The sequence below is a fragment of the Equus quagga genome, chromosome 6 (assembly GCF_021613505.1).
Source record: "Equus quagga isolate Etosha38 chromosome 6, UCLA_HA_Equagga_1.0, whole genome shotgun sequence".
NCBI lineage: Eukaryota > Metazoa > Chordata > Mammalia > Perissodactyla > Equidae > Equus > Equus quagga.
In genome coordinates, this window is record NC_060272.1 from 32,103,441 (window position 1) to 32,129,395 (window position 25,955).

The following is a 25,955-nucleotide window of genomic DNA, read 5'->3' on the forward strand; positions in this document are numbered from 1 at the left end:
AAGACAACTCACTATTAAATCTTGGGATAATTCTTAAAACAAATGATTTTACTGGAAGCAAGAAGGGAAGGTCATGTGGCCCATCATTATTGTCCAATTCCATGCTAATAAAATATGGTTATGAAGTTAAAATGCCAAATCATTTTATCTTCTTATTTGTCACGTACAGAAATCAGATTTAAAGACACTGAGTCTTACCCAGGCATATTTTCATTTCCTTTGGGATTCACTTTGATAATATTATCAAGGTCTTCACTGGTTTAAAAAAAAGTTTAGATCAGTTTCAAAGTATTCCCATCATATTATACATATATACACATTCCATATTATTGATGATTAATTCAAGCTTTTGAAGAAAATTACTATGCTTATATTAAATTCATTTTGTTATAAAAATTGCCTATTAATAACATAGTTTAATCTCTAGGATTTTATTGGGCTAATAAATAAATGTAAATTTAGATAGAATGTACTGTAGACTCTGCAAAGTGAAAATCAGGGCAATAGGGATCAGACACAGAAGAGAGAAGGCAAACTCAAAGATGTAACCCCCTCAATATCACTGAGAAGCTCACACAATTAATCTGGGAGAAAATAACCGAGTTTCAGAAACATCAAAGCAGTTCTCACCCTCTGCTAGTTTTATCTGTCCTGGCGTTTGCTTTGATAATCGTTTTGAGACCTTGGGTTCTTTGGAAAAAACATGAGAACCTTATGTCAGTTAGGTTACTTTCAATTTTCTCTGACATCTGTATAAACAAGAATGTCCTTGAAAGGGTGTCAGATGTTCCCAAGCCCAAATGACCAGAAAAACCTTTGATGTAATTATCCTTAGCTTATCTTTATTAATTTCTACAGTAGTACTTATTTTAAATCAGTTTAGGAAATCTTCCCAATGTATCTCTCACTTTGCAATTTTGTCCTTTTTATTTCTGAACTTAAATATAAGATTTGGCTCATTTTTAAAATTACTTAAGAAAACATAGAATAAGAGATTATCTAGCAGGTTTTCCTGCACTTACTTCAATGCAACTCAGACATGTGGTCCTATGGGACCAGGATTCATTGTGTCCCTTTGCCTATTATCTCTGATAGGCCAAAAGTGCAACAGTTCATCTGTGACAGAGGAAAGCACAACACTCCTATTTCTAATGAGATGTAAAAAGCTAACCTGAAAAAAAGAGCCCCATCAAGGTAGGAGCTTTACTTACCCTTTCTCACTTTTGTCAGTCCTTTGATTAACTTTAATAAGACTTCCAAGGCCTTGATTTCTTTATAACGTTGGGGGAAAGTGAGGGAGGGCAGAGCAACAGAGAGAAAAAGAGAGAGAACGATTCAATTTCTATGACAACAGCAGATTTCTCACAACAGGAGTAAGATGTTGTCAGTATCTAAAACATCAGAAGTCCTTAGAAATATTTAAGTCAAGTGGCTCTTCTTGCGCAAAATGCTGAAGAGAAATGCTAACTATCCTAACAGTAAGCTACCAACTATTACTCAGTAATGATGCAATCAATTTAAAAGTAAAAGTTCCTCCTAGTCTCAGCTTTTGCTTTCTTTGTCCTTTGAGGGTGGGTGGGTAGGAAATTAACTTTAATCCATTTGTTGAGATATTGTCTTCTTTAAACATGAAAATCATTCACATCAGGGGTAAAAATCAGATGATCAACATTTTCTAAACACTTTGAAGATTTAGACAAGTCATTTTTAACAAAAGGTTCAAGGTTCTGAAGTAACCTTGGAAAAGTGGAAATAACTCTGATGGCTCCAGGACTTTATATAAATTGGCCACAACCAATAAAACTTTCACACAGGAATAGCTTAAAAGTTTTAGGGAACATGGAAGCTAATTCCTCTAAATTCCCCACTGTCCAAGGGTTCCCCTTTGCCGTTTTTATCTGTCTCCAATTTCACTGTGATAAGACTATTGATATTTTAGTTTCTTTCAGTATAAGAAAGAAGGAAGGGAGGAAGGGAGGAAAGAAGGAAAAGGAACTATGGACTCTCCCTACTACACCAATGAGATCAGTCATTCCTGCATCAAAGCCTGGTAGCTATCAAGTTATCCCAGGTCACAAATCACTTCTCGATTTACTTGTGATGCTCGTCCTACTTTTCCTATTTTCCACCACTTTTGTGGAACTTTCCAAACTTCATTTCCTAAATATCTGAAATCTCATCTTTTCCTGTAAAACTCATATAACCACTTACAGAGAATTGACTGCTTTCCCACTTCATCTGTTCTCCATTTGAAAAAAATTCACCCATAATAATGCTTGCACATTTTCATTATAGTAATGTGTTGTTAATAAGCATTCAACGTCTGTGGGATTGTTATTGCCAACACTTTTCATTATATAGACTTTGTTAAATGTTCTACCTCAGAGAGGGTTGAGAATGTATCTGCCAAGACAGACTTGAAAAACCAGAATACCATTCTGTGCACAGACCAGCACAGAAAAATGGTTTTTAAAGATAACCAAGACTATAGAAATAATTATTGCATTAGGAAAGCAAATTTAATGACTAAGAAATACAAGGTAGACAGTGAATCTAGAGAAAACACAATAGAGATCTTATAAATGCTTACCCTTTGTCATTCTCGACTGTTCTGGGATTTTCTTTAATGAAACTGTCAAGGCTTTGGTTTCTTTCAAGACAAAAAATAATATGAGTAATGCAACTCATTTTCTAGTATATCAGTATCAGTCCAGAACTATAAGTTAAACTCTTAGATGCTTTCAATTTAGTTACTGATCACTCATTAACTCTTTTTGTGATACAAAATAAATAAAAGCATGGCTCTTGACCTTGAGATATTTACAGATATATCTGAAATACACATATGAAGTGATTCAATCAAGATTCCAACGGCAAAGTATCTTAGTACATTATAAAGACTTCAGTGGTGAGGGGCTATGCTCCCAGCATCAAAATGTCTTATAGTAAATATATTTAGTTCATAAAGCAGCCTGTTGTCCACTACTCATAATACCAAGTTTGATTTCTTTCATTTTTAGATATAAAAGGGAACTTGGAGATCATCTAGTTCATGGCCTCCATTTTATGAAATGAGGAAACAAAGGTCTCCAGAGGTTAAGCAACTTGTCCAGGGTCACCCAGATTGATGTTGGTGGCAGAGCCAGCACCAAGACAGCGACTCATCTCCAGTCCTTGACGGGGGGGCCCTTTCCACCAGTCTATCTGACCTTTGTCCTGAGCAGGAGGTCTCCCACAGGAAATGGTATACAGTGTAGGACTCAAAAGAGGCCTGTAAGAGTTTTAATCAAATCTTACCCTTTGCCATTTTCGTCTGTCCGGGTATTCACAAAGATGAGATTTTCAAGGCTTTTGGCCCTGTAAAACACAAGGAAATTCAAATAAAAGACTGAATGTTGAAATTAAATTGTGTGGTATCTTAAAAGGTCAGATACAGTAAACATTCCTCATGAATTGCTCATTTACTTATCGAATAGAAGAGCAGAAATCTTTCTGGGCAATTATATCTGAACTAAAGGTACAATACTGAGAGTGCTACCCCATCTGCCAGTACATTCTCATGCCAGAGGATACAACTCCGTTCCAGCTAATGTCTGAAAGAATCAAACAAGCAATCTGGGAGCTAATATTTTCAGGTTAGAGACAGATGCACTTACCTTTTCTCTGTTTGCTCTGCCTTAAGATTTGTTCTGAAGAGACCATCAAGACCTTGGTTTCTTTAAATATATTGAACAAAAAGCCTTGTCAGCGGTAACAACAGATACTTAACTCTATGGAAGCATAGAGCAGTTTACATCTAAGACACGAAATAGAAGCTGGTTGGGAAAGATGAGCCACAATTCTTGAAATTGCTTTATTCTAAACAGGTATTTTCATAGACTCAAAATTTAAATTGCAGTGGACCTTAGAGAAAATAAAGGAAAGATACAAACTGGGGATCCATAATCTGTAAGAGGTCCACAGATGTGTTGTTTGGGTTCATGGAGTGTTTTTGTTTTTATTGTGAGCCAATATTTACAAAGCTGGCCACGACACATAGAAACTGGAATTTTTAGGATCTGCTGAAAATGTCCCGCAACGTTGGGTTCAAATTCTCACACGTCAACCATCAGTGGGAGCTGAGAAACAGCTGGGCACTGTGGACAGGGGATTCGCCCTGTGCTTCACACAGTCAGCCCCATTTGCTCATTTACACCTGCCTAGCCACAAGAGGCCATGAAGTCTCTGGTTCCTGATGTAATGCCTCCTCTGTTTATAAATGAGGAAACTAAAAAGCAGCCCATTTACGCGAATCGTTGATAGTCAGTCATACAGATCATTATTGTCAGAATGAGGTAGGAAAACCACAACTTTTCACCCTCAAACTAATTAACTAGTTTGGCATTTGCTTTGTTTCTCCTCTTTGTTCCCTGCCCATTGAGTATGTTAGTGTGCAAGCTGACAGAGAGATGATGAAAATTGCACACACCTCTAACACAAACCTCAATTATCATAACTTTTAAAATATGTAATTATAAACGATTCAAAATTAGCAGAGAATGTTAACTAAGATAAAAAGTGGTTTTTGTAATGTTAAAACTAAAAGCATTCAGTGACCAAACCAAACTCTATTTACATACTAATATATTAATATTTCAGGAAGAGAAATGTGTTTACTTATATAACCGCCTTACTAAACAAATGGAGTATGAAAATTAAAAACATTTTAATATTAGTATCTTTAGATTGTAATAACCATTCATAATCACGATGAAATGATGATGATTTCTACAAGCTTTTTATTCAAGATTTGTAGGCTACCTTTAACGAGCCCAGTATGTGGGTCTTCACATAATGCTGAAGAGACATAAGAAGACACAATACGCAAGTGAGTACTGAAGCAAAAACAGATGTTTTAAAATCTTACCTATTCAAACTTTTGCTCATTTGGATGAGATTATCCAGTTCTTCACTTTGGGAAGAGAAAAAAAATCCTACATCAGTAAAAATCTGCTCAGGCTCAAAGGAAAGATTCACCTTAAAACAACTATTTCCATGTTCTGTGAAATACAACCCGTGTCCCACCTTTTCATTTCAATAACCCTGTCTCTCTCTCAAGGTTCTCCTCACACACCTCCCTGTCCAAGAAATCTTTCCCAGTCCTCAGACTGAATAGAGTCCCTTATATTTTTGGAACCCTTGCAGCATTTTGGGGGTTTTTTCCTCTCCTTTATGGCACTTACATTACTATACTCTGCAATCCAACAATTGTACAATTGTCTCATGTCAATGCCCTTGCCCGCCGTCCCCCCACCACTTAAAATTTAGAGCCGTATTTTACATTGTATCCTCTTCAGTCTTCAGTACAGTGTCTTTCACACAGTAGATGCTTAATACACGTTTTTAATGGAATCAACAAATATGGGTACATTGACTAATTATAGATTCTATCTTTGCATAATGTACTTGCATAAAGTAGCTATTGGAAAACACTTGTTCATCAGGAAGTCTGGCTTCTTTCTTGAATTTTCCTCCTACCTCATTCCAAATCAGCTAAATTTGCTATCTTGTTTCCATATTTGAGAACCGCAACTTTCTGGCTGCTTCTTCAGGAGCAACCTGTTTAAGCTAAACCCCTCGTTCCAGAATATCCCTTAGAACCAATGAGCTCTGCTCCCTGCCCTATGAAGGCAGCCTCTGTGGGTTTCTTGTTCCTGTTCACTCCTCATAGCACGTCCTCTCCTCTTCTGTCCACCCATTTGTCTCCCATTTCTCTAGCCTCCCTCATCCAGTTTTTCAGTTCACAAATCTTGGTTCTCCCTTCTTGCTCTAGAATCACGTTTCCCACACTTTCTCAGTGTTTCTCTTTCTTCTTGATTCATCGCTGGTGTTAAACTCAGTAGCTACACATTCAGGACCCCAAGTGAGGGATACCTGGATTCCAATCCAGATTCACCACTTATTAGTTGGTGACTCTAGGTGAGTTACCTAACCTCTTGCTGCCTCAATATTTTCATCCGTAAAATAAGAATACTAATTGTACCCTCCTAGGAAAAGAATCAATAATCTAATGAATATAAAGCACTTAGCATAATGCTTGGCAATTCATAAGCTCTCAATTAGTTTTGCCCATTATCATAAACAGTTTTCAGTCAATACAAAATTTTTCATTTAATAAATGCTTGCAATATCTAATTTGTTAAACTGCACTTAGAGAGACTGAGACTTTGGCTCAGCTTTAAAGATGTATAGTTGCTGAGTTACTTATGTGCTTTGAAGATGCCTGGCACAAAATATTGCCAGAATAGCTGCTGGGGCAGTCTTCTTACAGATCCTAAAGACACCTTAAATTAACAGCCATCACACAGATGAACTCTTTCAAGTGATATTACACATTCAATGGTAGGATTGAAGGTTGAGAATAAATTCTGAAATACACAAGCTGTTGACCCTGAGAAAGAAAATGATCAACATTCTATCCTTGTATGGGACAAATGCGGCCTGGTCCCCTGACACAATGTCCCACTGTTGTTTCTTGCTTGAAACTCTACCTTCCAACACTGAGGCTTCCAATTTGTCCCTGTCCCCAGGGGAAAAAGCAAACCTAAGACTCCTGTAAATTTTAGCCCCGGATCTTCCTGACTGGTGTGAGTCACAATGATGAAATTATCAGGAGTTGGGGTTGCTCATGTTTATCACAAGAAAATTAGCCCAAATCATGGGAAGACACTCTGCAGTAAATTAAATAAAATGGAGATTGCATTCTGAACCAAGCAGCTGAGCTTTTAAAATGACCTTACACTGATGAAAGCTTTGGATATTAAGTTTCACCACTGCACTTGCAATAAATTAAATGCTGTTAATCAGATAGGAATAAGTCTATCGCACAAAGGAATATCACAAAAAGCAGCTCAGATAAATAAAGCTATTTCTAGTCCCTACGGACGGCCCACAGTAACAATACTTGGCTGCGTTGATGTAACAGACTTTCCCCCTGGCCCCTGTCAAAGCGGCAACTTCTCCCTGTGAAGAAAGTATCTGGCTGTGGAATTCGTGCATGTGACTAGGGAGAGAGGACAGGACAGTTAAACTAACTACGGTTCTCAATGTTTTTGTTCGATTAATGCCAAACCGTAATTTCCCTTCAGCATCACTCAGCTATCTCTCCCTCAAACACGCTGATCACTCACCAAAAAACTATCCAATCTCTATTAAAAACAAACTATCACCTGAGACGAAAATAAAGAAATAAAATTAGAGATCTAGGCACTTAGGCAAGAGGAGAAATGGAAAAGACACACTCAGGATACTTTCTAGAGTCCTTGTCTAGATTCAGAGCTCCTATTTTGTTTATGAATTTGCACAGAAAAGCTAAGTGTTATTTCTGTTTCTTCTCTTCAGTTCTTTTGACTGAGACCACGACCCCTAACAACACTGTTAGCATTGCTAAATTTCATTAGGCAAGGACATTTTTGTAGGTATGCGATTTAAACTATGGAATTTTTCTACTCAATGGTTTCTCACTGCTCATCACTATTTTACCATTAGCCATTATATAAACATCTACTTTGCACAAAGCATCATGTCAGATTCTGCAAATGATATACAGTGAATAAGACAAAATATCTACTCTAAGAGATTAAACAGATGATAGAGAAGATGAGACATTTACATAAAAACCATGAAAAAACACCAAATATAATCAGTTGTTATAAAACATGAATAGTGGGACTCTAATAACTAAGAGAAGCAGAAGTCACATCTCACTGGATCATTCAGGGAAGACTTCACAGAGGAGGTGGTATTTGATCTGGATCTTGAAAAGTGGGTCAGACTTGGATGGATTGATATGGTAGCTTTGAGGATGGAAAAGTCTGCCATGTGCGTTCAGTGGCATAAACAAAGGCAGAGTATCTGGAAACTGTAGAAAGGAAGTGGTTTAATTTGGTATTGCATGTAGGGTAAATGTAAGGGTGAAGTCAGAGATAACTCTGGAAGGTTAATTTGGAGCCAGGTAGCCTTGAATGAAGTTATAAGTAATTGAATGGGCAAAGGGGAGCCAGTGGAGTGATTGCTCAAGCAGAGTCTTAGGAAGAAAACTCTGGCAGTGATGGGTTTAGTGGGAGGAGAGACTGAAGAACTGTAAGTAGATGTGGACAGCCACGGCTACTCTAATAACTGATGGTGGAGTCAACGAGACTTTGAACCAGGGTGAGGCCATGTGGGCATAAGGGGTATTTTAGACATTTAATCTATACATTCCTGATCTACATAGAGGAGATAAGACATGGAAGAATCAAGACTGAGTCTAGAAAGATGAGCTTACCTGAATGAAAGAACAAAGAGAAGTCAAGAAACAGCATATTTGAGAATGAAGTTGAATATGGCTTAGGACATTCTAAATTGAGGTGCTGGGGAGACTGAGAGGTACAGATCTGAGCCAGCAACATAAATACAGGACTGGGGATTTGGAACAAGATCAAAACCACAGAGAGCTGAGGCAACTGGGATGAGTACAATCACCAGAAGGGGAAGCAGAGGAAACAGAGTATCCATAAATGTCAGGATCACTCAAGTTTCAGGGACACATATCTAGAGACACCGATTCTTTCTTCTCTTAAATTATGTATAATATACAGCTCATACCTGGAACTTTCAAAAGTACTAGGTAAGCATTTTTGAAATATACAGAGAAGAAAAAAACAAGCTCAAAAGCTTTGGATCTTACCCCTTGTCAGTTTTCTGAAGTGAAGTGGCCACTTTGACAGTGTTCTCAAGATCCTGACTCCTTCAATGAAAAATAAATCCAAGTCAGTGACAGTAGAGCTATCTTTGAAGTAGCTAAAACTTCTCATCTGTCTTCAGTGAAGAAAGTGAAAGTCCATGTGTTGTTCAGGAATTACTAAGTTTAACTGAATAACAAAATAGTTCTATCATACCAGAACACGCACAGACACACACACACACACACACAGTTATTCCACCTGGACGTTGGCTCTGCCATCTAGTGTTCACTGAAATAACTACAGTTTCTTCTAAAGATTTGTGTTGGCTGCTCCCAGGTTCTGTACTTAAAATAGGATACAGAAAAGAAAATAGTTAACTGCACAAGTACACATGGAAGTATGTTCAGAAGTTTTTCTACCAGAGCCAAGGAGCACTAAGCAACATATCCAGACGATTAATTAGTCCCTCGCCTGAAGTGAAAATATCTGTTGTCTTAGGCTTCCAAAGGGAAAGACAGTAAGTTTTAAACTATAGGAAAGGTGGAAACATCTGACACATAGAGGGCTTGACTCCATCCTGGTCTCCCTAGATCATGAAAAGGAGTAATTGTGAAAATCCTTATAGGTGCCCCTGTAATGAAGACCTATGTTTCACAAACAATGTCTCATAGAAGGTTAATAGGGTTCCATGAAGAATTTTGTAGTCAAGAAAATTTAGAAAATGTAACTGACTTTTGGAGATTCAGAATATATATGAGCACACTGAAAGTTCTGAGAAGTTCTGTGGCAGAGGACTCCATTAATTGTGTTTCCTAATGTGTTGAGCCATTAGCCCTTCTTTCACAGAACATGCATTGACATCTTGTGCCACATGGGACACAGTTTGGGAAAGCTGACATAGAGCCACACTTTAAGTTACCAGGTACAAGAGAACCATGATTCTCCCCAAAGGTAAGGTATCCATGTGACATCTGTTTCAAACTGGGACTCTTCAGAGAGTCAAGGGAAACGAGAGAAGAAAAGAATGAAAAATACGTAAGTTTTGAATTTTGAAAAACGTTTTCAGTCAAAAATGGTTTTGACTGAAAAATTGGCTTATAATAATGGTTAAGATGGTAAATTTAATGTTACGTGTTTTTTATCATAATAAAAAATTGGTTTATCATATTGGTACACCTATAAAATATCATTGTTCAAAAACTAATTTCAAAAATAGCGTTTTCCCCCCAAAATAAAAACAAGATATATCTAAAGCAAATACTAAACTAGATGGGATGTGCAAGACAACAGGCATAAATCAGGACTGTCATGGGGAAACCTTACCCAGAGGCATCAGTACAACTTATAAGCCTCTTCCTGATAATGCTGTTGGGGCTGGATGTGACCTTATCATATAGCCGATTCCAGGCAAAGCTTTTCTCGAACAAGTTCAATCAAATGACTATATTTCCACCTATTCATTTATGCATACATCAACACCAACTAGATCATAGACCTTGGGACAAGTGCTGGGGATAAAGAGGTATTTTCCTGTCTTAAGGAGTTTGATCTTATTCTGCTGTCGTGTTCAGACAATTTTGGTAGTCTTCTTAATGTAAAGCTTAGAACAGAAATAAAAGGAATAAAATTCTTAGCTACATATAAAAATATTCATTATTCACTATATTTAAGTCAGTTGGAAAACTGATTTTTTCTATTTTCTTATTGTTTGGTATTTTTAAGTGTTCTAATAAAGGATGCTTTATCATTTCTACAGTTATATAGATATGGATCATTGTACCTTATATTGCTTTCAGCAGATCTGTTGGTTTCCATATAAACACCTGGTTTAGGTGGACATATCTGCCTATATTTTTAAAGTTAAAGATAACATCTGTTAGGAAAGAAAACACTTCTCTGTTAAATTTAAATTTATAGGAAAACATTCATGTTCAAAAAAGATCAGTTCATAAGCACTACTTGAGATAAACTTACCTTAGGTCTTTCGGCTCACTAGAACTCAACTATCTTCTATTTGAAATTCTAGAGTTCAATATACCAACTTTGCAATTTAGCCTCTTTTTATATATATACATATATTTTATGTATATTATATACATATAGTATGTGAGTAAGGAAGATTGGTCCTGAGCTAACATCTGCCGCCAATCCTCCTCTTTTTGCTTGAGGAAGATGGTTACTGAACTAACATCTGTGCCCATCGTCCTCTGCTTTATATGGGATGCCACCACAGCATGGCTGATGAGCAGTGCGAGGTCCATGCTCGGGATCCGAACCTGTGAACCCCGGGCCACCAAAGAGGAGCACGTAAACTTAAACACTATTCCACTGGGCTGGCCCATATTTTAATATATTTTTAAGTGCTGGATATATCTAGATATATCTATTCCAAATATGTTCGTGTTTATTCTATTTTAGTTTCCAATCATCAATAAAGCATATTCATACTTATCTCTATTAGATCATGATATAGTATTTTAAAATACTAAGAATCATTTTTTATTATTAGATGTCAGGGGAATGATTTTTTTCTTAAAACCATTCCATTTGAATACTATCAAGAAGTATATTTGCTCAGATAAGATGGGAAATATTTTCATATTTCTAGTACACCCATCACTTTGAGAAGGAAAACATTGAGTTGACAGTATTAAATTTTACAATGTTAGCTTCTGTCACAATTTATGATATAAGGCTTTTCTCTTCTCTTTTTCTAAGTATCTTATTGACCTACTTTATACATTCTTGCTTTTTCTCAAGAAGCTGTATTCAACTATTTTTTTGTACTCCTGAGGACATGTGTTAATTACATAGGAAACACTTCCCTTTCATATTCTTTCATTAAAATCATCTTGCTGTGATTAAAGTAATCAGGGTTTAAAACATGCAAGTTGTCCTAATTTTATTTTTAAGATCATTGGTGGAAGAAAGAAATCAGAGTAGTAAAGATGGATTAGACCATTTCCCATGAAATTTAGCCTCTTTCGAAACTGCACAAGCTCATTGCTTTAGAGCTGCTGATTTTAGGTTAGAATTCAGGTGGTACTAAAGCCAATTTATCTTAGCTCCCTAAAAAAAAAATCCTATTCAAATTAAGATTTAATTGTGTAATGCAACAAGAGTAAAAGGCAAAATAAAATACAAAGCTTGAGAAGTTATTCTTAAGACTATAATTATAACCATCGTACAAATAAAAAGTTATAAATCTGGTCCATATTTTTTATTAATTCAATGAAAAAGTATTTTCTTGACTCATTAAGAAAAATTTAACCTCTCATCCTAAGGACAAAATTTCCAAGATCCTGTGAAGTTTCACTGAATAGGAATTCAGACCTGAGTTTTTAACTCAATGGGCTGAACACCTAATGCTACACGGGCTTGCCACCCAACTGGCATATTCTAGCTGAAGTTATCCTCTTACTGAAGAATAATTCTAGAATTGCCTCACATTTTGTCAAAAAATCAACATGAAAAACGAAAATACAAAAGAATCAAAGCTAGGCCATAAAGTGGATCTAATGTATTCAGTCTTCATTGAGATACCATTTTTTAAATCTCGCAATCATAATGGAAATGTACAATGCATGTCTTGAAAAATGGTTCAAGATTATTAAACAGTTTAACAGGAATGCATGGGAAGATTTTCACGTCTCTGAGTTTGTTTCTGAGGATTAATTATGGAGTGTCAGAGATTCAAAGTGGAAAAGCAAGTCTGTCATTTTTTCTTGATCCAGATACAAGTTAATTAGAACATTTTTCAAAATTTGTGGTAGTTTTGAAATAAATTACAAACTCCTTAGCTAAAACAAGACTCAAGAACTACCCAAAGGTATTTCTAACATGAGGGACGGTTCAAGCAGTAACCTAAAGTTTCAAGAACATATTTTATCAGAAAATGTATCTCTTAATGGCAAACTATACACACACACACAGGGTTTATATTATATACAATATATGTCGAATACATATATACATATATATTGGCATATTTACATACAGAGAGGGAGTTTCCTTACGTATTGGTTCCTAATACATAAATTAGAGGAACCCGAGTATGAACACTTCCTGGACATGAATGTTGCTCAGTTTCTATCTTGAAGGTGTAATGGCCATAAGTGTTCAAAGGCAAACATAAATACGCGTTTGCATTGGCAAATAGAGTTAGAAAAGGTTTACAAGTGCCTCTTCAGTGAATGTGCACACAAAACATACCATTCTTTGCACAAAACAGCTCACAAATCATTTGCTTTCATTTCCCTTGAACTTCTTCATTTTGACACAAAGTTCTGGAGTGCTAGGTCTTACCTATTACCTCCTTTCAGCTGGTTAGGAGATGAAACTGGAGAACTGGGCTTTGGAGGTATTGGAGGGTGAATAGCTGATTCCCTTTAAAGCAGAAAACAGAAGTTCATTTCACCATGGGAGCATGGTAAATTTTAGCAACTATTAACCTGATGCATTTATTGCCTACGTGGAAATATCTCCTCCATCTTACAATCTCCATGCATGGAGTACATGAAAGGTCAGAATCTATGGAGCACTGAACTTTAATAAGTCAAATATTTAGTTTGCAGATATTTTAAAAGTTCATTTAATCAGATTTTCGTAAACCCTATTCCCTTTAACTGTAGTTTGAAACATAACGTGTTCTTTAAACAGCTTAATATTTTGCTAGACTATCTCACTCCAGTAGTGGCATTTTGGGTCAGCAGCACATGCACACAGTAAGTGGTTCTTGGGCATTAACATATAAGCTTCTTTAGGAATTATGTCAACTATCAGGCTGCTACGGAAACAGCAAGAAAGAGTTTCAATTCCACAGACCTCCAGGTAAAGTTGATTTGAAGTTCTTAACTAAATCTGACTTCAATATTGTCAGCACAGGCCAGTTTGAGGCTAGCAAAGCATATATATACTGCCAGCCTAAACTTTCCAATGAAGCGCCAAGGTAGCCTCTGAGCTGGCATGACTGGATGACCAAGGAACTGAAGACAGACAATTATGTGCATATTTTGGATGGAGTCACCCAGGGCATGTCACTGCCCGCCCACCCCCCCCCCCCACCACCACCATTACCACCCCAGGTGCTCCCTTTTATCCTCAAGATAAATTCCATACCTAGTAAAAGTACCCATGTGACCTAGACTCTGTGTACCCCTGTGGCTTCTGCAGCATGGAAGGTGAGCACATGGGCTCTGGAGTCAGGCTGCCTGAATTGCCAGCTGTGTGGCACTGGGTTAACCTGATTCCATTTTGTCATCTGTAATAACCCTTCTAATAAGATTGTCAGGGTGTTGTCAGGACTAAATGAGATCATGCTTTTATTTATTTATTTACTTTGACCAGCGTTGTGTACTTTATTTTTATTTTTTTATTTGTTTTTATTGGTGTATAATTGAATAGGTCATGCTTTTATTTAGCAAATGTTTTTGGGTAGCTTTCTATGTACAAGGCATTTTACAATGTGGATAATTTCCCTGTTCTCAAAAGGCTTTCAGTACACAAATTAACATATGACAAATGGAGAAAAGTGCTAAGAAAACAGAGTAAAAGGATATAGAGTGATGAGGGTAAGGACACTATTTTATATAAAATGGCCTGGGAAGGCCTCTCTGTGAGGTGAAATTTGAGCCAAGACCTGAAGGAAGTGATAAAATGAGCCGTGAGGATACTGGAGGAAGAGCATACAAACATAAATATTGTCAACTTAGACATGGTGTTTAATAGCTGAAACTGGACGAGATCACCAAGGGAGTAAGTGTAAGTAAAGATGAAAAGAGGGCCAGTGGTTGAACCCTGGGTCCTGAGATATTTTGATGTTAAGAATAGGATTAGAAAACAGCAGAAGAGTCTGAGGAGAAGTGGCCAAAGAGAAAAGAAGAGAAATATGAGGGTGTGGTATCCTGGAAGCCAAATGAGGAAAGTCTTTCAAGAAAGGAGTAATTGGCCATGCCAAATGCTACTGACAGATCAATAAAACAAGGATTGGGAAGTTAGCATGATTTGGGCAATATAGTGGTCATTGGTAACCCTGGTAAGAGCAGCTTTGATGGAGCAGTGGTGAAAAACATTGTAGGAGGAGATTCAAGAGAAAACAGGAAGTAGAGGCATTCATGTCGATACTTCTTTTGAAGAATTTTGCAGTGAAGAGGGAGGAGAGAAATGAGTAGCCATCTGAAGGCTGGTGGGTCAAGAAAGGTTACTACACAATATAGTTATTATGACAGGAATGATCCAGTGAAGAGGCAAAATTTGATGGTGCAGGAGAGTGAGTAGAAAATTGTTAGACAGATGTCCTTGAGAACTGATGGGAACTAGGGCACATGTGGGGTGGTTGGTCCTAGATGGAGACACAAACAGCGCATCCATAGTAGCAGGAGAGAAGGAGACTAAATGGGTACAGCTGAGGTACGTTAGTTGATTTGGAATGGAAAAAGTTCTCTTTTGTTTGTTTCTATTTTCTCAGTAAAATAGGAATCAAGATCACTAATTCAAAGTGAGGACGGGGAACAGGAGTTGAAGGAGAAGAGAAGCGAGAGAGAGAATGTGTGAAATGGTTTCTAGGAGAGGAGTAAATGGATTCAGGAAATATAATATGATGCTAATAAAAATAACACACCGTTATATGGAATTATTATGTGCCAGAAACTTCTCTAAGCACTTTACATATATTAAGTCATTTAATCTTCATTGCAATCCCAGAAATAAGTATTATGCTTCTTATTTTTTTTACAGATGAAAAGACCGAGGCACAGCAAGTAAAAATAAATATGCCATGATGATACAGCTGATAAGAGCAGAGTGAGGAATCGGAACTACGAAATCTGTTTCCATAAGTCCTCCTCATGCTATGATGCCTTTCAAGGGATTCTTGGGCAACACCAATGACTAGTTAAGGTTAGTGGTCACGGAATCAAAATCAGGCTAGTTGGCACTGTTTTCTCTTACCATATTCAGCTCCTTCATGGGCAGGAACAGAATAGACAGAGTTGGATTTAACTAAGTTTATAATTCTGCCAAGTGAGTGCAACAAAAAGAAAGATGGCAAGGGAGGGGAAGAGGTACGCAAGGTAGTGATTACAATGAGGGACTGTGGAATCTGAGATGGACTTGGAGGGAAGTGAGATACGAGGGGAGAGGGACTGTGGTAGAATCAATGTATTGGTAGTTGTGTTGGACTGAAGAATTTCTGGAATCAGATGACTGGAGGGAGTGAGCTGGACAGATTGAAAGTGGAAGCCAGGGAAAGAAAGCTTCACAACTGAAACTTTGTAGCATGCGTGGTTACTTACAACGGCAAGATCTATGGATGGCTGAGGTTGGGTGAAGGACAAGATCATTGGAGAGGATGTCAAGGAAGTGAGAGGCCAGTGCAGGGAAGGATGCTCTACACAGATTTGGAAATCACCAAGCTCTATGACAGGAGGAGGCTTTGTGAGAGACAATGCGCCCGGTGCCAGTCTTCAAAGAGTGAGAGTGAGTGACTCAGAGACCTTCAGATGACTCCAGTGAGGAAGAGATGTTCATGATGGGATGGGTTCAGAGAAGATGGGGAGTTTAATGGGGGAAGGAATTAAAATTGAGAGGAAGTGGCAAGGAAGAACAAACAGGGCCCTCCCCCACTTCCTCCAGACCCCGTGATATGTGGAGTTAGGAGAAAAACAGCCCTCACTGAGAGGGAGTCTGTGGCAGCAGTGTCCTCTGGGAGAACTCAACAAAGAAGTGAGAGATCATGTAGAGGCAAGGCTGAAGGGTAGCAAGTTTTGATGGTAATGGATGACACATCCAGGGAGGCACTGTGCAAGGGTTTGAGAGGTTAGGATGCCATCAGGTTGGGTCAGGTTCAGTGATGCACAGAACTCTACGGAGATGCTCCAGGTAATAGGAAATGACCTGACTGGGGTTCCATTGGGGATCCATGGCAACAGGGATGGAGGACATGATGGAATTAGTCCTGAAGCTTTCTCGGCAGAGTGCAGTAGGAAATCTCCGCATGATGGGCAGTAGAGCAGTAGAGCACAGAGCATGGTGGGTCTCCTGGGTCTTGTGTTGATGGTGGCAGTGCAGCCAGCAGAAGGGCATGCAAAGCATTAGAGCCCTGACTGGCTCCTTGTAAGTGCTCAATAAATATCTAGTGCTGTGGTTGTTGTTGTTTTTACCCGACACGAACACAATACCGCAGCTGTACTGAAGCTAACAAAGTTACACTTCCTAACCGGCCCCCACCACCATATTCTCTGCCCTCTCTGGCATGCCTCTTACTCCCTTACACCTGGATACCTCCTCTTCACCCTTTAGACTTTGGATTAGGCATTACTGTCTCTAGTGGTATCCAAAGCTATGCTGGATACATCCCTATATCTCCCTGTAGGAAACCATCTATACAGCAAGTATCACATTGTTTTAGATTACCCATAATTTTCTGTCTCCACACTGGACTGAAAGCTCATAAAAGGATAGTTATACCCTAAGTGCTAGGATTGTGTATGATGTTGGTGCCCAATAAGGAAGTGTTGAAAGAGGGAGTGATTGACTGAATTTCTATTTGGTGAGGAGGGAAATGGATACTGAAGAGGGGCCTGAAACTTTTAACATTTGTTCAACTTCAGCTGTCCCATAGGAGAAGTCCATTGTTGATTCCACTACTAAACACCTAATAAGTACCGGGTGCACAGATGAATTATTGTGTTACATGATATGCCTGAAAAAAACAATTTACATGAAAAAAGTCTCCTTCTTCTGGCTCAGTGTTAGGTTTTACAATTAGATGTTATTTTATTTGTATTACCGTCATCTTCTCTTTTCAAAAAATATCCCTGTGTGGAGGATAATGTGATAACACTCAAGTGATAATGTATCTCGAGCATGTCTGTGTGGATTAGCTGATGATATGCTTTTTTTTCAGGGGTAGAGGAAAAGGGTAAGAAGGTAGTTGGTCCTAGGTAATAATGAGTCTGCACAGGGTACTGGATATCTGAGAACAGGCGGGAGAGATGTAACAAGATGGAAAGGAGGATTACAAAAAGAAGAAATAAGATGGTACCCAACTCTGCTTATGCCAGAATCACCGTGATGAAAAGCTAAATTTCTTCCAGTTTAGAATGGCTAAGGCCTCAAAGAGGCGGGTAGATATTGATTGGGTGTGTCTGGGAGGCAGAGCCAGGTAGAGAGGTAGATCTGGGTACACAATGGGGAGACAGTTTGGGGGGAGCAGCCAGGAAAGGAAAGTGGGTGTGCAGTTGTGAAGGTCAAGAAAAGCAGAGGAGCACAGTTCTTTCTGAGGGTGATGCATTTATCTCCCTGCTGGGTGGGGCCAGGAGAGGCCACACTGACTTCAATTCACCTCAAAGGAGCTTTCATTTGCATCTCTGCAATGACAGCCACAGATGACAGAATCCGAGCCCTCAAGGGCAATGAGAGAAGTCATTCATGCCATGCCAGGAGCTTGATATGATGCCAAGCGGGGGGATTAAAATGCAAGAGCAAAGCAGGAAGCTGTGGTCTGGAATGTTTTGAAGAGAAGGGAACAAGAGACATTCATGTGCAATGAACCTGTTTGAATACTATGATAAGATGTAATGTTTAAGCTTGGACAAGTTGACCCTGGCTCTACCCTGTCTTTCCTTCAAACCCGTAAGACCTCTGCAAGATTGATGCCACCACATTAATGGCTATAATTGAAAAGAATAACTTGCAAGATAAAAAGGCAGCTTTCACAAGAAATATGTGAAAACTTGTAGATAGTAGCCCAAAGGCCAGAGCTAACAGAAATGGCACTGTAAAGCTATATATATTACTTCATTTTCATGTGCTGCTGCAAAGATCACTTCTTTCCATTATGACTCTTTTGGGTAACATGCTTGGCTCTGTGACTTCTGCTCAAGACTGACTTTGTGAAGAACATTCTATTACTGCAGCACAGGTCTAGGTTGAAACAAGAATATTGACTCTTAACATTTGTGAGTTTTGTTTTTCCTTTCCCTTGTGCCTAGCTTTTGTATCCCACAAATAGAACTTTCATTCTAACAATGGCAAAGGAGATGCAACTTATATTTTTGAGTTCCAGTAACATGCCAACTTTGCCAAGTTCTCACATACGTTATTTTATTCCCCCATATATCTATCCTGTGGAAGTATATTATTTTTTTCACTGTGTTTCAAAAAAGTTGAGCAATTTGCCCTGGGTCACGCGAACATATATAAACTTTAGCTGGTCGATAGCCACAAATAGACGCAAATTTTTAAGTATTGCTGAATTCGTGGCAGTTTTTGGTTTTCAGATGTTTTTACAAAGATGTAGTAAGAATAGTCCAATTATTATCAAGTGAAACTGGAAATTTTCAGCATTAAAAAGGAGTCCACTCAAGATGGATCATAGACCTATATGTAAAAGATACAGCTATAAAACTTTTAGAAGAACACATAGAAGAAAAATCTTTGTGACCATAGGTTAGGCAAAGAGTTCTTAGATATCACACGTGGAGCACAATTCATTTTTTAAAAACTTGATAAATTGGACTTCATTAAATTAAAAAAACTTTTGCTCTGAAAACTACATTGTTAAGAAAATGAAAATACAAGTCACACACTAAGAAAAAAGTATTTGCAAATTACATACCTGACAAAGGACTTGTAAGCAGAATGTACTTTTTAACACTCTCAAAACTGAACAATAAGTAAACCGCCAATTGAAAAAGTAGGCAAATGATTTGAACAGATATTTTACCAAAGAAGATGTACAGATAACAAATAAGCATATGAAAAAATGCTCAACATCATCAGTCTTTGGGGAAATGCAAATTAAAACCACTATGAGACACACTACATACTTATTAGAATGTCTAAAATGCTTTTTTAAAAAACTGACAACACTAACTGATGTTAAGGAAACAAAGCAACTTTTTTACTTCTCACACATTGCTGGTGGGAATGCAAAATGGTACAGCCACTTTAAAAACTGTTTGGCAGTTTCTTATAAAGTTAAACATCTGCTTATCATATGTCTTAGCAATCCCACTTGTAGGCATTTATTCAAAGAAAGGATAACATGAAGAAAAATGTTCACATGAAATGTTCACACAAAAACTTGTGTGTGACCATTTAAAGCACCTTTGGAAGCAAGCCAAATGCCCTTCAACTGGTGAATGGATAAATGAAGGGTGTACCTCCATGCAATGGAATAGTACTCAGCAATGAAAAGGGATGAACCACTGATACTTGTAACACGGTGGATGAATCTCACATGCATTATGCTGAGTGGAAGAAGCCAGATTCAAAAGGCTATATATACTTTGTGATTCCACTTATATAACATGCTGTATACATCTAAGAGAGGGAGATCAGAGGACAAAGAAGTGTCCCCAAGTATGAAAACAGTCCTAAGTAAAATGGTGGTCTGTGCACCCCCCACCTCCTGTTTTTCACTGCCTTCCCCCAGACTCTTACAAGCACAGTCCCTATGTCAGAGTATGCTCCTGTCACTCACACTACACCACACTCAGGCCTCCCTGCCTGCCAGAGTCTTCTTGCTATAAAGCCATCTCTTCTCTACAAAATCCAAACCACCATTCCCTGAGTGTGCTCCAATTCTACCTAGTTTTAGCAGGAAAGAAACCTGATTTACATAATTGACACTATGATTTGAGTAGCCAGAGACAGCCCCTTTAATCTCTCGGAGTTTTCATGCTTTTAATTGAGGTGAGATTTACAATCTCTAGTTGATAGACCTTTAGGCAATGCTACTAAAGGGTGTAATAAATGTTTTTAAAAATCAAATTGTTTGCTCTTTATGGTTGGGGCACAGGGAGCTGTAGCTTGGAGGGTGATGTTTTGGCAGAGCCCCTGCCCCCAGGCATCCTGATTCTCACAGCTTCTTCCTCGCCCCTGCTTCTGGACCTGGAGATGCTCTGCTGCATTGTCGTACTTGCTCAAGGGGCTCCCCTGGCAGGGGCAGAAGCAACAGGGGCTCAAAGGAGGGAGGGGCGTGGAATCTGGATTGGGGGAAGCATGGACTTTTTTTGGGGGGGGGTTGTTGTTTGAATGTATGAGTTACTTAAAACTAGTGTTGGGAGATCAGAGACTGTCTATGTTCGTCCTCACAGGACTGAGGAAAAGCAACTCATTGCTAAACGTTAAGCGCTTCATTTCCATATGCTGAGATAGCTTTCTCCTCAATCTATTCAAACAAGACTGTTTCAAAATAATAAAGCTTAACTCAGGTTAATATTTTAATTATTTTAAATGTTTAGAATGGATATTCTAAGCATTCAGATAAGATTTGAAAATCATTGTACTTTGACATTTTACTGAGAGTCTTAGAATTTTAATTTTTACAAAACAGATTCTAGTTAATATAAAGAAGATTTTTGTTGAGATAAAAATGAAACACATTGATTTAATTTAGCATGACAGCAAACTTTCTAGAAGGTTTGGTACAAATAGAGTTAAAAATGTTGCAGCATAATTAGAAAGGTTACATTTTACCATTTATAGTCACAGAAAGAAAAATATAACAGTAGTGCACGGTTGCCATGGCAACTGACTTCTCAATCAGGATTTCTTTTTCCTCCTTCAACTCTACCAATCAGCTAACTGGAAGTGGAAACCACTGAAGGAGAAGAGGTTGAAACAAATATGGATGAGAAATTATGAAAGTACGTAGCAAGCATTTAAGTATATGGTAATTCCCCAGGTGTGTTCCCATTATTTTAATTTTATCAGACATTATTTTCTTCTCTGTCTTTGGAAACGACTCCAGAAAAAAAGACATTGTTTCTTTGTTGTTTGTGGTACTGGTGGTGTCTTCATTGTTGATCCTGAATCACTATAATGGGTAACATAATATTGCCTGTTAAGCAGCCACCTTAATTCAGCTTCAGTGGGTTTCTTAAATGAGCTTTACATGCCACTGGACTACTGAATCTCTAAGTCACCTAAATACATAGTCAGAAGCACTTGAATTTACCATAAACAGAAGACCAAGGTTTAATGGTGGGTTCTGAAATCAGAAGCAATTTCATTATCAACTTCCTAGAAATGCTGTTCAAACTTCACTATGATGCAACTGAACATTTCTCATGAATGGCACCTAACATCCATTCCATTGGCCCAAGACTAGTAAGTGTTATTACTCTTTTGAAGGACTCAAAGATGAGAAAAAGTTTAATAACTTGACGAATGAAGACATACACCAGTGATTGCTGACAGATTGCTTTGCGTCATGCTTTCTGATAAATCTTAAAATGAAAGAAGTAGGAAAGGAAAAACTCTCACTGGCTCTGACCTAAAATTTTCTATATTGATGACACTTGTATTTTTAAAAAATATTTTATAATCTCTAGCACATAGTCAGAGCTCAAATTACATAACAGCAAAGTATTTACTCTTAAAACAGAAACATCATATTCTGAAAAATTATCTAAGCTTATCATAAATTGTGAATGGATATATACCCATAATGTCTTACACTGAAAGACATTTTTTCCATATGACATCTAATTTGTAATTACTGGATTTTCTGCTACCACTGAACATAAGTAATAAAGGATGAATGCAGAGAGTGCCTCTTGGATAGAAACCCCATAGCTGTACACATACAGACACATGCATGCACATGTTTGTGTGCAAACACACACATCCATACAGCATGCTCTCTGGCATTAAAACCTTTACTCCTCTTCTCCTTTCTACTTGGAATGGCTCCATCCCCACCTCACCTCTGCACCTGGCTTACTCGTGCTCATTCTTTAAAGTTCACCTCAAGCATCTTTTGACCCTACTGTACTTCTCAGTACTTCTGTACTACTATTGCTTCCCTCTCCATGCTTCCATTCATTTTGTGGCCATCTCCACCTTTGTGTTTATCATATCCCCAAAGACCTGCTCCCAGTTGGGGCCAGCCTTCACGTTTAGCATTCCTGGCTCAAACTGACTCCTTGACAGACTTTGCATTTCTTGGAATAGGGGCTGAGTCTAACACATGTCTGTATTCCTGGCTTCCAGCAAAGTGCTTTCCTAGCACACAGTCTGAGCTCAACAATTGCTTTGGAAAGAGAGAAAGACAGAGACAGACAGAGGGGAAGAAAACAGAGCAGGAGATGTTTAAACAGTCATCAAAACATAAGCACATAGAATAATGCCTAACTACAAGTGACAAATACAATAATGGATTGAGGAAAATTCCGTATCTTGTAGATACTAAGAAATATTAAAATTAATCAATCAATATGTACTTATTGACAAATTAGTATGGATAAATTTATTGATGATTCAAAGATTCATTGTGAAATGATGCCATCTAGTTGATGAGTATACCCCAAAAGTAAGAATGTTTCAAGATAATGCAGAATTAATTGTCAAGTGAGGATTGCAGACAATAAGCTTTCTGAGTTCAGGTGACAAAAACAATCCCTTGGGCTGAGAAAGCTGTTTGGAGGAAGTAAAATACATATAAGACTGAAGGATGGGTTGGTTTGGGATGGTAGGATGCATCTACCCTCTCTGTCTCCACCCCACCTACCTCCCATTACACCTCATCTTTATCATGTAATTACACTAATTAGGGTCTCATTTTCTAGTTCCTCTTTTACCACCTGATGTGTAGACACACATCCCCTGATGTTCAACTTTGATTCTCTTCTCGTTTAATATTTTCTCCATAGGTAACTTCACTCTGAAGATACCACATTTAAAATCTCTGGGCTTATTCTCAAATCTGGTTCTCTTATCCGAGCACCTTCCCCATTTCTCATTGCTTGGCAATTACCTCCACAAATATATCCTTTCAGTATCCCAGACTCTACCTGCTCAAATCAATGCATACTCAGGTTCATAAGCTCAACTGTATACTCCCCATTCTGCGCCTATTTCTTCCTACTTTGATTGGTGACATCACTATGCTTCAAATCACCCTGGGCTTGAAAACCTAGCATTGTGTAATTCCTCTACTCTACACCCCCAACATGTCTTTCAGGACCTTTTCCCTGAATCTCCCATTAGGTGTTCTCCCTACTGCATCAGAGATCCCCCAAAATTCTGATGCTTATCTCATGATCCCACAGTAGATCTTGTGTTCTGGTTACTTGTGCATCCATGTTATCCAACTTTTGGAGCTATGAAAGACCTGAAGCTGCTGCTGCTCTTTGGAGTTCTCTGACCCAGGAATTGCCCACCATGCTGCTGAGGGGCCTCACCTAGACATGTAAGCCCCCTCTCTATTCCCTCCCTCCCTCAGGAGTTCCCTTGCCCTCCGCTCCTTCTGGGGGGTAGCCCCTGTATGGTTGCCTTTGGAAGGTCTCATGCTGTGAGTGACCCCCTCTCTGGGCAAACCTATCAAGGCACCATCCACATAAAGCTTGTAGTGTGCTACTGGCACTCCATGGTCAGACCTCTTTCCTTGATCAGCACCCAATCCCTCAAACTTGCTACAAGGACCGATTGAATAAGAGGATAAGGTAGGCAGAGAGGTTGATGACAGTTTTGGTTTTTCAAGCGTGGATTACTAGATGTTTATATTATTGTGACATCAGAAAATAATTCTATTTTAAAAGGTAGCATAGAGTGCCTCCCAAAGAGTGAATATATCATCAGGTTTGGTTGTAAGGATGAGATTCTCTGAGGATATCTTGGCACAGCAAGGAGAGAACTTAACTACCCAACATAAGTAATTAATAGGAATTGTGTGTGGAGGGGGAGGAAGGACAGAGAGAGAGAGGGAAAAGAGAAAAATAGAGATGGAAGAAAGAAGGAGTGAGGGGCTGCTGAGCAAAATAGCAACAGGGTCAGGCCTGTAGAGAAATGTCAGCCAACGAGAAAGGACCAATAACAGGGGTGGCCAAAGAATTCACAAACAGAAATTGCTAGTATTACAGCTTACGTAGTTTGGTCTGGGCTTCTGTGATGCATTGCTACCACTTGACCATCCCACCTCTTTATTAAAACTTTATGCAAATGCCATTTGGACAAGTCAAGGAAAAGAAGCTGTCCTCTTCTATGCCTGGCTTAGTGTAGAGCAAAGAAAACAGACAGAGATAAGTCAGAAGTGATATTTTGAAAAGAAATCAGGTCAAAACATGACCACAAGAACATAAGTGTCTTAGGTGGGGAAGAAGACAGCATTGCAGGCAGAGGGAAGCTTATACGAGGGTCTGGGGAAGGTGGGAGTATAGTGCATTTAAAACAAATTAAGTGACTGGAACAGAGTGCAAAGCAGAGTTATGAGGGATGGAAAGAAGGTAAGGACAGGCAGTCAACGCTAAGGATTTGGGTCTTTAAGAACAACTAAAAGTGGTAATCTTTATTCAGGAGGGCAATAAGTTCCAATCATCCTTTTATAAATATCACTCTGGCAACTGTAAAGAAATGAGATGGGGGAGGTAATCAGGGTGAATGAAGAGAGAATACTTAGGCAGCTACCATGGTAGCCCAGGGGATTTATGATGACAGAAATAGAGAGAGGTTTATGGATCAAGAGTTATTTAGGAAGTAAATTGACAGCATTGACAAATGGATTGGATAATAGTGGTTACGGAGAAAAAGGTGTAAAATATAACTTCAAGTTTTTGGGGGTGTTGACTGGCTAGAGAATAGTATTATTAACTGAGATAGAAGCCCAGGTTAGCGTGGAGAACTATGAATCTCATTTTGAACATGCTGAGTTTGCAGTGTTTTTGAGACATTTAAGTGGAGGTATCAAATAGGCAGTTGGCTCTCCAAAGGTAATTCAGAGAAGAGTCTAGAGTAGACAAAAAATGAAGGAGTCGCGAGTATGCAAATGGCCACTGAAGCCCTACACATGGATAATGCTGTCAAAGGACAGAGAACAAAATAAGAAGAGAAGAGGGACTTTGAGTTTTTAGGCACAGCCACATTTAACGGATTGGTAGAAGTCGATAAGGTAGCAAAAGAGACTGAGAAAGAACGGCTGAAGAAACAAAAGAAAATCCAGGAGAGTGTGTTGATGGGGGCAAGGGGTTCTCAAAAGGCAACAAGAGAGAAGATTTCATACAGATGTGAATAGCCAGTGGTGCCTTTTGAAAGGTCAAGTGATTACTGGGACTGATGTGTCAACAAGAATTTATCAGCAACGTTAATGATCTGGGGAGAGCTGTTTCCATGAACTAATGGTGGTAGGAGCCAGAAAAAATGGAGATGGAAAGTATCAAGTCTTCTGAGAACTTTGGCTGTGGTGGAGAGATAGGGTGCCGGTTGAATGGATTTTTAATATTAGGCTGTTCATTTTTAGGAGGCTAT

The 25,955-nt window shown here is 38.5% G+C and overlaps 1 protein-coding gene across 14 annotated transcripts in view; it reads right to left on the reverse strand.

The window, feature by feature from the left end:
- The window catches only part of SCEL (sciellin), a 103,979-nt gene that overhangs the window by 41,391 nt on the left and 36,633 nt on the right, over positions 1–25,955 (reverse strand). For 6 of the 14 annotated variants that reach the window (XM_046664211.1, XM_046664213.1, XM_046664208.1 and 3 more), the window contains 10 exons: positions 13,011–13,091; positions 10,486–10,551; positions 8,708–8,767; positions 4,907–4,951; positions 3,657–3,716; positions 3,298–3,357; positions 2,591–2,650; positions 1,212–1,271; positions 631–690; positions 199–255 (listed from right to left, as the gene is read on the reverse strand). In XM_046664211.1, the coding sequence (XP_046520167.1) occupies positions 199–255; positions 631–690; positions 1,212–1,271; positions 2,591–2,650; positions 3,298–3,357; positions 3,657–3,716; positions 4,907–4,951; positions 8,708–8,767; positions 10,486–10,551; positions 13,011–13,091 (609 nt within the window). The remainder of the gene's footprint in view (positions 1–198; positions 256–630; positions 691–1,211; positions 1,272–2,590; positions 2,651–3,297; positions 3,358–3,656; positions 3,717–4,906; positions 4,952–8,707; positions 8,768–10,485; positions 10,552–13,010; positions 13,092–25,955) is intronic. The other 8 variants (XM_046664219.1, XM_046664214.1, XM_046664220.1 and 5 more) reach the window with 6 other exon arrangements.